Below are 13,910 nucleotides of genomic sequence, written 5' to 3'. Positions count from 1 at the left end.
TGGAGGTCTATGTCTCATTTTTGTTGGATGTGCCCTGTACAAAGTCCCCAAACATTATACATGGATGGATTAGCTTTGTATTTTGGCAACATTTTTCCAGCAAGTTTGAAGTCTGTAGACCCTAAATCTCGTGGAGAAAATGCGATACACGCTCCAACTTTGTGCCGAGTTTCTCTCTGTGTGTATTATTTTTCACTTGACTGCCCCTCGGAGGGCCTTGGCCCGCGCATACTGGAGGTCTATGTTTCAACTTGTTGACATGTGCCCTGTACAAAGTCCCCGACCATTATACATGGATGGATAGCTTGTTATTTTGGCAACAACCTCCAGCAAGTTTGAAGTCTGTAGACCCCAATCTCGTGGAGAAAATGCGATAACACGCTCCAACTTTGTGCCGAGTTTTTCTCTGTGTGTATTATTTTTCACTTGACTGCCCCTCGGAGGGCCTTGGCTCGCGCATACCTGGAGGTCTATGTCTCAACTTGTTGACATGTGCCCTGTACAAAGTCCCCACCATTATACATGGATGGATAGCTTGTTATTTTGGCAACAACCTCCAGCAATTTTGAAGTCTGTAGACCCAAATCTCGTGGAGAAAATGCGATACACGCTCCAACCTTGTGCCGAGTTTCTCTCTGTGTGTATTATTTTTCACTTGACTGCCCCTCGGAGGGCCTTGGCTCGCGCATACCTGGAGGTCTATGTCTCAACTTGTTGACATGTGCCTCTGTACGAAGTCCCAAAACATTATACATGGATAGATACTTTTTATTTTGGCAACAACCTCCAGCAAGTTCGAAGTCTGTAGACCCAAATCTCGTGGAGAAAATGCGATACACCGCTCCAACTTTGTGCCGAGTTTCTCTCTGTGTGTATTATTTTTCACTTGACTGCCCCTCGGAGGGCCTTGGCTCGCGCATACCTGGAGGTCTATGTCTCAACTTGTTGACATGTGCCCTGTACGAATTCCCCAAACATTATACATGGATAGATAGCTTTTTATTTTGGCAACAACCTCCAGCAAGTTTGAAGTCTGTAGACCCAAATCTCGTGGAGAAAATGCGATACACGCTCCAACTTTGTGCCGAGTTTCTCTCTGTGTGTATTATTTTTCACTTGACTGCCCCTCGGAGGGCCTTGGCCCGCGCATACCTGGAGGTCTATTCTCAACTTGTTGACATGTGCCCTGTACAAAGTCCCCAAACATTATACATGGATGGATAGCTTGTAATTTTGGCAACAACCTCCAGCAAGTTTTCAAGTCTGTAGACCCAAATCTCGTGGAGAAAATGCGATAGTACGCTCCAACTTTGTGCCGAGTTTTTCTCTCTGTGTGTATTATTTTTCACTTGACTGCCCCTCGGAGGGCCTTGGCTCGCGCATACCTGGAGGTCTATGTCTCAACTTGTTGACATGTGCCCTGTACAAAGTCCCCCAACCATTATACATGGATGGAAAGCTTGTTATTTTGGCAACAATTCCAGCAAGTTTGAAGTCTGTAGACCCAAATCTCGTGGAGAAAATGCGATACACGCTCCAACTTGTGCCGAGTTTCTCTCTGTGTGTATTATTTTTCACTTGACTGCCCCTCGGAGGGCTTGGCCCGCGCATACCTGGAGGTCTATGTCTCAACTTGTTGCATGTGCCCTGTACAAAGTCCCCAAACATTATATAGGATGGATAGCTTGTTATTTTGGCAACAACCTCCAGCAAGTTTGAAGTCTGTAGACCCAAATCTCGTGGAGAAAATGCGATACACGCTCCAACTTTGTGCCGAGTTCTCTCTGTGTGTATTATTTTTCACTTGACAGCCCCTCGGAGGGCCTTGGCCCGCGCATACCTGGAGGTCTATGTCTCAACTTGTTGACATGTGCCCTGTACAAAGTCCCCAAACATTATACATGGATAGATAGCTTTTTATTTTGGCAACAACCTCCAGCAAGTTTGAAGTCTGTAGACCCAAATCTCGTGGAGAAAATGCGATACACGCTCCAACTTTGTGCCGTTTTCTCTCTGTGTGTATTATTTTTCACTTGACTGCCCCTCGGAGGGCCTTGGCCCGCGCATACCTGGAGGTCTATGTCTCATTTTGTTGACATGTGCCCTGTACAAAGTCCCCAAACATTATACATGGATATAGATAGCTGGTTATTTTGGCAACATTTCCAGCAAGTTGAAGTCTGTAGACCCAAATCTCGTGGAGAAAATGCGATACACGCTCCAACTTTGTGCCGAGTTTCTCTCTGTGTGTATTATTTTTCACTTGACTGCCCCTCGGAGGGCCTTGGCCCGCGCATACCTTGGAGGTCTATGTTTCAACTTGTTGACATGTGCCCTGTACAAAGTCCCCGAAATTATACATGGATGGATAGCTTGTTATTTTGGCAACATTTTCCAGCAAGTTTGAAGTCTGTAGACCCAAATCTCGTGGAGAAAATGCGATACACGCTCCAACTTTGTGCCGAGTTTCTCTCTGTGTGTATTATTTTTCACTTGACTGCCCCTCGGAGGGCCTTGGCCCGCGCATACCTGGAGGTCTATGTCTCAACTTGTTGACATGTGCCCTGTACAAAGTCCCCAACCATTATACATGGATGGAAAGCTTGTTATTTTTGCAACAACCTCCAGCAAGTTTGAAGTCTGTAGACCCAAATCTCGTGGAGAAAATGCGATACACGCTCCAACCTTGTGCCGAGTTTCTCTCTGTGTGTATTATTTTTCACTTGACTGCCCCTCGGAGGGCCTTTGCTCGCGCATACCTGGAGGTCTATTTCTCAACTTGTTGTGACATGTGCCTCTGTACAAAGTCCCCAAACATTATTATGGATGGATAGCTTTTTATTTTGGCAACAACCTCCAGCAAGTTCGAAGTCTGTAGACCCCAAATCTCGTGGAGAAAATGCGATACACGCTCCAACTTTGTGCCGAGTTTCTCTCTGTGTGTATTATTTTTCACTTGACTGCCCCTCGGAGGGCCTTGGCCCGCGCATACCTGGAGGTCTATGTCTCAACTTGTTGACATGTGCCCTGTACAAAGTCCCCAAACATTATACATGGATTAGCTTGTTATTTTGGCAACAACCTCCAGCAAGTTTGAAGTCTGTAGACCCAAATCTCGTGGAGAAAATGCGATACACGCTCCAACTTTGTGCCGAGTTTCTCTCTGTGTGTATTATTTTTCACTTGACTGCCCCTCGGAGGGCCTTGGCTCGCGCGCATACCTGGAGGTCTATGTCTCAACTTGTTGACATGTGCTCTGTACGAAGTCCCAAACATATATATGGATAGATAGCTTTTATTTTGGCAACAACCTCCAGCAAGTTCGAAGTCTGTAGACCCAAATCTCGTGGAGAAAATGCGATACACGCTCCAACTGTGTGCCGAGTTTCTCTCTGTGTGTATTATTTTTCACTTGACTGCCCCTCGGACGGCCTTGGCCCGCGCATACCTGGAGGTCTATGTCTCAACTTGTTGACATGTGCCCTGTACAAAGTCCCCAAACATTATACATGGATAGATAGCTTGTATTTATTTTGGCAACATTTTCCAGCAAGTTTGAAGTCTGTAGACTCCAATCTCGTGGAGAAAATGCGATACAACGCTCCAACTTTGTGCCGAGTTTCTCTCTGTGTGTATTATTTTTCACTTGACTGCCCCTCGGAGGGCCTTGGCCGCGCATACCTGAGGTCTATGTCTCAACTTGTTGACATGTGCCCTGTACAAAGTCCCAAACATTATACATGGATGGATAGCTTGTTATTTTGGCAACATTTTCCAGCAAGTTTGAAGTCTGTAGACCAAATCTCGTGGAGAAAAATGCGATACACGCTCCAACTTTGTGCCGAGTTTCTCTCTGTGTGTATTATTTTTCACTTGACTGCCCCTCGGAGGGCCTTGGCCCGCGCATACCTGGAGGTCTATGTTCAACTTGTTGACATGTGCCCTGTACAAAGTCCCCAACCATTATACATGGATGGATAGCTTGTTATTTTGGCAACAACCTCCAGCAAGTTTGAAGTCTGTAGACCCAAATCTCGTGGAGAAAATGCGATACACGCTCCAACTTTGTGCCGAGTTTCTCTCTGTGTGTATTATTTTTCACTTGACTGCCCCTCGGAGGGCCTTGGCTCGCGCATACCTGAGGTCTATGTCTCAACTTGTTGACATGTGGCCCTGTACAAAGTCCCGAACCATTATACATGGATGGAAAGCTTGTTATTTTGGCAACAACCTCCAGCAAGTTTGAAGTCTGTAGACCCAAATCTCGTGGAGAAAATGCGATACACGCTCCAACCTTGTGCCGAGTTTCTCTCTGTGTGTATTATTTTTCACTTGACTGCCCCTCGGAGGGCCTTGGCTCGCGCATACCTTGAGGTTATGTCTCAACTTGTTGACATGTGCTCGTACAAAGTCCCCAAACATTATATATGGATATAGCTTGTTTATTTTGGCAACAACCTCCAGCAAGTTCGAAGTCTGTAGACCCAAATCTCGTGGAGAAAATGCGATACACGCTCCAACTTTGTGCCGAGTTTTCTCTCTGTGTGTATTATTTTTCACTTGACTGCCCCTCGGAGGGCCTTGGCCCGCGCATACCTTGAGGTCTATGTCTCAACTTGTTGACATGTGCCCTGTACAAAGTCCCCAAACATTATACATGGATGGATAGCTTGTTATTTTGGCAACAACCTCCAGCAAGTTTGAAGTCTGTAGACCCAAATCTCGTGGAGAAAATGCGATACACGCTCCAACTTTGTGCCGAGTTTCTCTCTGTGTGTATTATTTTTCACTTGACTGCCCCTCGGAGGGCCTTGGCCCGCGCATACCTTGAGGTCTATGTCTCAATTTGTTGACATGTGCCCTGTACAAAGTCCCCAAACATTATACATGGATTTTTTTGATAGATTTCTGGCAGAATTCTGCAAAAATTGGTTATTTGACAGAAAAACCTAGCAAATTTGAATTTTGTTTTTTACATTTGTTTAAAAAAGCTGAAATCTTTCCAAACAAACCCTTGCATAAATGAGACAGCTTGGCTGGCTTAGGTGCCGAGATTCACTGGGAACCAGACTTCGTCGTGACGCAACAGTGTTTTGTGTAAAATTTACACAATTTCATAACATCTTTATGTGACTATAAATTGTTTTCAGTTAATTTGAACGTTAATTAAGGCAATACTACAACATCTGCATGTGATTGTAAGTTTTTATAGTGTATTTCGACTAATTCTTGGAAATTTGGCGGATTTTTGATCAATCTGACAGATTTTTGAAGTCCATTTAGCAGCATTTGCCCATGACCTTACGGTCACCCTGTTTTCAACATCCGCGATGTGACAGCTAGTCCTCAATTGAAACTGTCGGCTGAAGCTTCACGGTGCAGCCTGAGTGCAAGGATGAACGGCTGCAGGGATGCATCTGTGTGTCTGTTCCTCGAAGTATTATGTAGACATTGACGTTAACCATATCCTGCATCATATTAGAGCAAAAACACAATGTTTAATTCACAGTGGCTTATTATATGCTTTGTAATTACGAGTAAAATAGTACTGCTAATGCAGAACATGTTCACTGTCGGCCCATTGTACGGCTCGCCCATATTAATACATGTGCAGAGTCATAAACCTATGTGCATTTAACACCGACACAACAGTGAACCATGCGCATGGTTCACTTTTGTCGGTGCATGCGAATGCCTTTATCCGCAATACTATACCATACGATTGACACAATATCGAAATCATTTCCAACATAATGGTATCTAATTTGAAACAAACAAGCGACACGTACCTGCAAACAGTCATGTTTAAGCCAAGGCTCCGCCGAGACTGTTCCGACTGATGATCTGCCATGACGACTCTCCCTATGCGCGGTGCATGCAGCTCACATGGTCGATGTGCCACTTATTGGGTGAATTTCGCGCGCTTTCAACCGTTAAGACTTGTGATTAGCGGACCTGCCCAATAACGGGGCAAGGGCAATTATTTTCCCCAACATACGGTTAAATATTTGTGTTACCCACTTCTTGCGTAAATTATGCAACTTAAGTATACAACTTTTGTATTTACCCAAAACGTCAATTAGCCAACAAATGGGGAAACACTGACCAACAATTGCGTGATTTACCCAACGAGTGTTGTGAGCGGCGCACTAGTAACTGCGGCTTTCGAGGGGCAGTTTCCCATCCCGATGAGTTATCGCGAGAGAGGAGCACTATTGTTTTTGATGGCCAATTTTCCCATCTCGAGAGGGGCACATTTTTATTATTGCGAGAGGGGCATTTGTGCTTTCGAGGATACTTTTTCATCTCAAGAAGTTAACAATCTTGTTAATGCGCGAGAGGTACTTTGAGGGGCACTTTTGCATTACAAGAGAGGAGACAATCTGTATAAGTGCTCTCATAATACTTTCATGTGTGCGTTTGAGGGGAACTTTGGTTTTAATCTCGAGGGGCACATTAAATGACCGCGAGCGGGGCCCCTTTGTTGGCCTGTGAAAATGGGGGGGGGGGGGGGGGGGGGGGTGGCGTGCGCCCCACCCCGCCCCGAGTCCACCGCCCCCGTGCAGTGTATTTTCTACTGAGGTTCGTTCTATGTTTATTAGTTTCGTTTTATATTTATATTAGTCTCGTTCTATATGAGTTTCGTTGAGTTTCGTTCTACTGTATGAATTTCGTTCTATAATGAGTTTCGTTCTATATGTATGAGTTTCGTTCTATGATAGATTTATATTTCGTTCTATTTATGAGTTTCGTTCTATTTATGTGAGTTTCGTTCGATATATATGTTTGTTTCGTTCTATATGAATTTTGTTCTATATACAACGTGTATCCAAAAAAACTGCAAACAAAATATAACGGAATGCCAGACGTAGAATGAGTAACCTACATAGATAATAGTTTTTGAAAGATACACCTTTCCACTTTAAAATGAGACGTCACAAACGTCAAAATCTGATTGACAGAGGTATGAGTAATTTTCCAAGAGAGGTCAAATTGACAGTGGACCAAGTTTTAAATTGTTGGCATTGGGACAAAGGTAACCTAATTGCTTCTGTGTGGATATTTGCCTGGCCTACAAGAAATGTGTTCAGTAGCGTTTAACGTGTAAAGGGCGCCCGCTTCGACGAATCGCTGCACAGTCCAATGACCGGTGCGCGGAAAACATGATCGCTCCGCTTTGGACGTTTGGAACCTAGACTATCCTGGGTGGGGAAAAGCAATGAGTGACAAAGTGCCTTGCCCAAAGGTACACGCACCATAACCCTAGGCTAGACTCGAACCATTGCCCTGCAGAAATCAATTATAAACTAAATAAAAATAAATAAATTAAAAAAACACACCGACAAGCCAAATGAAAAACTCGTACAGTATGTCACAAACTGATGTAAAAAATCATACTAATGGCCAAACTGAAAGAATCGGCAGTACATATATATTATAAGATATAATTATCATTTCGCACAAGTGCGGTTTTCACTGTTTTATAATTATTTTTCGAGTTGAATTCGGGCATTTTGTACTTCCAACCTACTATCTCCACACATACACCCCTAACCATCGGACAAGACAAGGGCGTCGATACAAAAACATGGGCATCGCAAGTTTTTTATTTGGGGGGGGGGGGGGGCAAAGCACAGTTTTCCCATAAAATCCTTGTACACTCTCTCGCATATTTTCATTGATCATTTTTTTTCTTCACGGGTAGGCGGGGGACATTTGCCCACCTCACCCCCATTTACATCCCGTGCAGATTCCCATTTTGTTAAATGTGTGTTAATTTGAAAAGCAAATATGACTGCACACCTCTTTTTTTCTCTCCCCCCCCCCTTTTTCTAGTGGGGGGGGGGAGGGGAAGTTTCCCCCTTGCCCCCCCCCCTATCGCGACGTCCCTGTACAAGGAGAAATGACAACAGACATCACAAAGCTCTCCAGACATAGCAAAAATAATAAAAAAGGTGGGTGGTTGGCAGGGTTTTTGGAATGATGTTTGAATATACTCGTATACACAGCCACAATAAGTCAATTCCCGATAAAATCTACTGTTATCGTTAACTTAAATGCTAATTCAAGACTTTAATGCTTTTTGCTCTTATTACTTATCTTGCTCGTGCACTATATTTATCTTGCTCATGCTGATGGAGGACATCGTGCTCGGCCTCGTTTTGTGCATGGGTTGACCTCTATGATCATTCCAAACGTTAAGAAGCTGCAGGGGATATAACCCCTGTCTCACGACCCCTAGGATTTATGTCCATGCACTGCTGACTAAATATTCGCACATCAAGCGTGAAGGTGACAATCTAAAAGGAGCTTCATTGACGTCAAGAATTTACACACAGGAAATGGTATTCTTTATAACTTATCTTTCTAACTTCTATACAATTACGTCTGTTTACTTATGGAAAATCACACATCAATTTATTTTATTTACACACACATTGTTGGTGTTTGTGAATTACTTTAGAAAGATTTAAAACATTGGTTTTGCCCTTCCCTTAAGTCAAGTTTAAGCACTACATGCTCATGGTTTCAGAGCTTGTGAGAAAAGATCCAACCCCAGGGGTGGATCTATAGCTTTCAGTAAAGGAAGGGGGAGGGGGAGGGGCGGGTTGATACTGGGGTCCGGGGTAAGAACCCCCCCCCCGAATTTTTTTGAAATTTACCGATGCTTTCTCCTGCATTCTAAGGCAATTTGATGATAAATAAGGAGCTTTGAGCATTCCATTTACTTTTGGCCCCATTTCACTATAGGTTTTCCCGGCTATTTTAAAACATTTTTTTGTTCGAATTCAACAATTCGTATTATTTAAATTCGTCCAGCAACATCGATTTAGTGCACTTCCAATGTTCAATCTCGTCTTTTGTCAGACAACTTCAAATTTAGTCCAAACAAATTTAAAAAATGAACAAATGTTTTCCCGGCGTATTAGATTTCGTCTCTTCTACAACGAATCGTGTTATTCAGGAATCAAATTCGTGTAATTGGTTTACAATTCCAACTGATGTACTGGATGAGTAAAAAAAAATGAAACCCAAATGTCAGGACCATTGTTTTACTGCACGTAGCACTGTCAAAATCTAGGATACAAAAGCCCAATTCATAAGCTTTCTTTTAGTACAATTGTACTAAAAGAATCTTAAGAATAATTCAAATCACTCATGTAATTTTTCAAGTTACGGAATTTTAACACACAACCACCGTTTTAAAGTTCTGTCCAAAGTAAAAGAATGCATGTTTTTGTAATCCGTGGACAGAACTTTAAAACGGTGGTTGTGTTCATTAAATTCCGTAACTTGAATAATGCAAGTGTGATTTGAATATATCTTGTATCACAAGAAAGCTTATGAATTGGGCTTTTATATGCTAGATTTTGAAAGTGCTACACGCAGAACTTCACTAAAACAATAGACCTGACATTTGGGTTTCGTGTTTTTACTCACCCTGTATATATTAGACGAATTTGATCTCTGAATGCTGCCATTCGGCAACAGCTTAGACGAATATCGAAATATGATCTGTGATGTCGATGACAAATATTCTCGACCCGGTGACTAAAGAGGATGACCAACCTTTGAAATTGAATGGCAAATGCAGGCGCGGATTACCCCCAGCTTTTGTCCAAAATTGTTTTTTTTCCCCCACAGAAATTCATTAAAAATAATGCGAAACAACCCCTCCCCTGCTCTGACACCCTCCCCCCCCCCAAAAAAAAAATTACTTACTGGTAATAATGTCCACCTGTGCACAAAATACGGTTATAGCCAGCTTGGTTTAGGGGGTATTTGTACACTATTCTGTAATATGGTGTTAACTATCGTCGGTTGAAAGTATAGTACGAGCCCCCCCCCCAAAAAAAAATATTCTCGAAAGAGAAAAAAAACTGTCTACATTTGAGATTTTTTTTGCTGATCACCCCCCCCCCCGCAAACATTCCTGGATCCGCCCCTGGCTTTGTTAAAAGCATGTAATTGTTTTCTTGTCCGAAATTGAATGCTAGAATTGGTGAGTTTCAATGAAAAATGTTTTTAAATACTCGGGGAAACCTTGGCCTATATATTAAAGTATCATAACGTTAGTCAGCGGCTGCAACACCCAAGCCTATAGATTTACCACTGGACTCACGACTCCCGGCTTACAAGGGAAGACGTGTTACCACTCGACCATCAAGATTCTGATTTTAGTGACTGAAGGATAAAACTAGATGAATTTCTCCGACAACAGTTATTAAGATCGTAGACTGGTCCGGAGAGTATGGGTGGTCGTTAAATCGGCTTGCCTTGGTACTCTTCTGGGTCGCTTGTCACATGTTATGATCCGTACAAAAGCTCGTCGGAAATCTAAATTGAAGCACGTGTAAATGCATGGATTGACTGCTGAAGAAATATAGCCAAGCCAAGTAAAAACAATGAAAAGTTCATTGGGAGGATGGCATGATGAGCAAACACCACTAAGGAGGTGAACGACGAAGAACGGTAGCCACAACACAATAAAGCACACAAAAACAACCACTAGTGTTTTTGCAGCACGACGTTCCCTCTTGCTTGTCATCCATCGTTGTCTTGTTTTGATTGCCTCTGTTTGCGTGCTTCCATAACCAAGACTGGATTTTTTAACTCCAGTACAGAATGTTATTCGAAGTGATCTTTTTCTGACGACGTTAGTACCTTGACTACCATTTGCTGCGGGGTTATCGTGTGCAGGGGAGTCACCACAGCTGACAGTTGTTGAGTTGCTGTTCACCTGCTGAATAGGTGTTCGAGAAGTTGGCTCCCGAATCTCTACAGCTGATTTCCTTCCGCGAAGCTTCCTGACTGCTCTCCAATCTACAACAATCATAACCGCAAGCGGTACATAGAATGAACACATGGACGAGTAAATGATGAACGTGGAATTAAAATAACCACAGTCCCGTCCTTCATTTTGTAATGTACTATCGGGGTCCACAAATCCTTGAACGAATAACGGAATGCATATAGCGACTGAAACCATCCACACAGGAACGATTGTACCCAGAATTCGTGGGCGGGAGTTGACTCTTTCTCGAGAGAAGTGAAGAGGGAAGGTAACAGCCAGGTAGCGATTGACAGCAATAGCACAAAGATGAATAATGGAGGCAGTACAAAGCATTACGTCTAAAGCAAGGTAGATAACGCACAGCGGAAGTCCAAGTCCCCAATGGCCACGTACCTGTAACGATAAAAAAAAGAACCAAAACGAACTAGTATTAATTGAAATTGTTGTCTCCCAGCAACACATCACAATTAAGTTGGCAACAGATATCAAGTTGTGATGGAATGGTAAGCGGTAGGGGTCCGAGGTTAGACTTGAAATTCAGTCGGTAATAAGCCGGGTTTTGTTCGCCCGCGCCGCGCACCGCGCCGCCGGACATGGACTAGCCCTTACAGAAATCCCACATGTAGTTCCCATGGGAAATTTTCCAATGGGAATTGCATGGTGAATTGGACACCATGTAGCGTGGAATTTTTCCCTTGAGAGTTTTCCCATTGGCTTTTCCCCATGTGTATGGTTTCCTATCATTTCTCAAAAGATTCCAAATTGCTCCATGGTATTTTTCAATAACAACTTACTTAAAACATTTTAACCCTGTGTGTTTTGTGCTATTCATCGAATAGGTATAAAGCACATTGTGGAACTCCGATGGAGGTTGTTCCACGTATTAGGAGTGACTTATGCACTTTATAACCAATGAGCATATTATTGCTTCCATACCACTTGTCAAGTTGTACCATATTATCACAGTTTTCCCAATTTATTTTCTCATAAATGTATGTTTCTAATCATAATAACAAATGAATCAATATTATCCAAAGTTCTTTAAATAACACATTTTCCACATAAAAAAATACTGTATGCTTCATTTGACTTCACTTATCAAGAGAAAGTTTCAAAAATTGCAATTACAATACTCGTTATTGAGCCGATTCTCACAAAAATTTCCCATGGTGTTCCCTTGGTGGCCCATGGAGTTTATCCCATTGTGTTCAGTTGGTGAAAATCGAGTTTCTCATGGTCAGCATAAACAAATAGAATTCTTGATAACCTCTTTGACCACAAGGGAAACATTTTTAATTGAATTCAAATTTACAGGCGAATAATTAATTAAATTAAAGAAAGGTTTGCCTATAACTTGGGAGTGCAATTGGGTCTATGATGGTTCACATGGCATATGCATGTTCTCCAGTATAACCTGGCGTACATTGTGTACCCATGTGTCTAAAATCCCCATGATGTTCCCATGGTGTCCAGTAAATCCCCATGGTGTTCCCATGGTGACATAAAATCCCCATGGTGTTCCCATGGTGTGCATGAAATCCCCATGGTGTTCCCATGGTGTCCATGAAATCCCCATGGTGTTCCCATGGTGTTCATAAATTCCACATGGTGTTCCCATGATGTCCATAAAATCCCCATGGTGTTCCCATGGAGCTCATAAAATCCCCATGGTGTTCCCATGTTGTCCATGCAATCTGTTCCCATGAGTTTTCCTTGATAAGCATAAAATCTCCCATGGTGGTCATTTTAACTTACATGGTGTTCTTGATGACCCCATGGGTTTCCCATGGGAATCCCATGGGATGCTCATGGGACACTTATACAGGGTTCGAAATTAGCGGTTGCCCGCTAGCCAAATGCTAGAAAACAGCGGCGGGCTAGTCAAACTATTCCTTAAGTTGCCCGGCTGGCGAGTCGAAAAAATTTATTGGGATACGGCACAGATGAAAGAACAGGAAGAAATAAATCATGAAATTCAGAAAGCAAATTGTGTATAATTTTATCAACTGTTTTACAGGGTTAAATTATCAGATCTGTTTATTAAAAACACTGACAAAACTGCCTCGGAATAGATGAGAAATTAGTTGGAAATGGATAAAAATGTATTTTACTTACGACATATTTTCGTAACTAGGTCTCCTTGTTCGATCACGTCTGTTTTCGCAATCGCGTACTTGTACTTGTACGAAAATGATAACGACGCAAATATTTCACTACCTACATCTGATTGATTCTAGATTTATTCAGGCTCGTTTGGATCACGTTTTAATACAATTCCTACCAACGGTCATTTTAGATTTGTTTGTAAGTGATCGAGTTCCACGAGTCCACACGGAAGTTTCGGAAGTGAGAGGTCAATTTTTGGGACGATTTTTCAATTTCACGTTAATGGCATTTTTCAGTTCCATAAAATTCCGAGGGTGCTTTTTTTTTATAAAGAAATCAGTATACCAAAACTGATTACAAAAATTCTGACCTTTACACGTTAATTCCTTTTCCTTTTCGAGGGGCTCGAAGCGCCACAGGGGGTCAACTTTCAGGCTCTATACACGTTTTGTATGTACATTGTTGTTTGTGAGACAATATATCAAAGAGAAAATATGCGGGCTAGTAAAAATGCCCACGGGCAGCAGTTAAGAGTCTGTTTCAGTAGCCCGGCGGGCTAGTGAACAAAAAAAGTTAAGGTCGAAACCCTGGTATACGGTACCACATCGTCCCATGTACGTGCAGGGGCGGCGGAACCGGGGGGGGGGGGGCGGGGGCGGGGGGGGGGGGCACTTGGTCCGCCCCCGCCCAGCCTTCCAAGTGCCCCTCTAGCGGACATAAATGTGCCGCTCGCGATGAAAACAAAACTGGCCCTAAAATTTGGGAAAATTTGTTTTCAGTAACCATTTCCCAAAATGGTATAGAGATTTCTGATATGAACGAGAAATATGAAAACCAAGCCCCAAACACCTTTCAAAGCGTAATCCAGGATTTGCTTAGGTATAGCTTCACGTTGCATGCAGCCTCGACTCCAGGGGCGCGTGCTCGTTCCTTACACTAACCCCTGGCTGTGATGATGACGTAAATGACGCTGAATGGCTATTCACAGCGTACTGCGCGGGCATTTCGA

General features: G+C 42.8%; 1 protein-coding gene across 1 annotated transcript; it reads right to left on the bottom strand.

Annotated features, from left to right (window-relative positions):
- Positions 1-9,939: 9,939 nt before the first annotated feature.
- LOC119721006 (5-hydroxytryptamine receptor 2B-like) lies at positions 9,940-12,248 on the bottom strand. The gene is made up of 2 exons (XM_038190871.1): positions 12,228-12,248; positions 9,940-11,188 (listed from the first exon to the last, which is right to left on the bottom strand). Exons 1-2 carry the CDS (start codon positions 12,246-12,248, stop codon positions 10,226-10,228), a joined length of 984 nt encoding a protein of 327 aa, XP_038046799.1. The 3' UTR covers positions 9,940-10,225.
- Between the last annotated feature and the right edge of the window lie 1,662 nt (positions 12,249-13,910).

This window comes from Patiria miniata, unplaced genomic scaffold (assembly GCF_015706575.1).
Source record: "Patiria miniata isolate m_02_andy unplaced genomic scaffold, ASM1570657v1 HiC_scaffold_9, whole genome shotgun sequence".
NCBI classification, from domain to species: Eukaryota; Metazoa; Echinodermata; class Asteroidea; order Valvatida; family Asterinidae; genus Patiria; species Patiria miniata.
The sequence above is the reverse complement of the archived record's forward strand: the minus strand, read 5'-3'. Positions and strand labels throughout refer to the sequence as shown.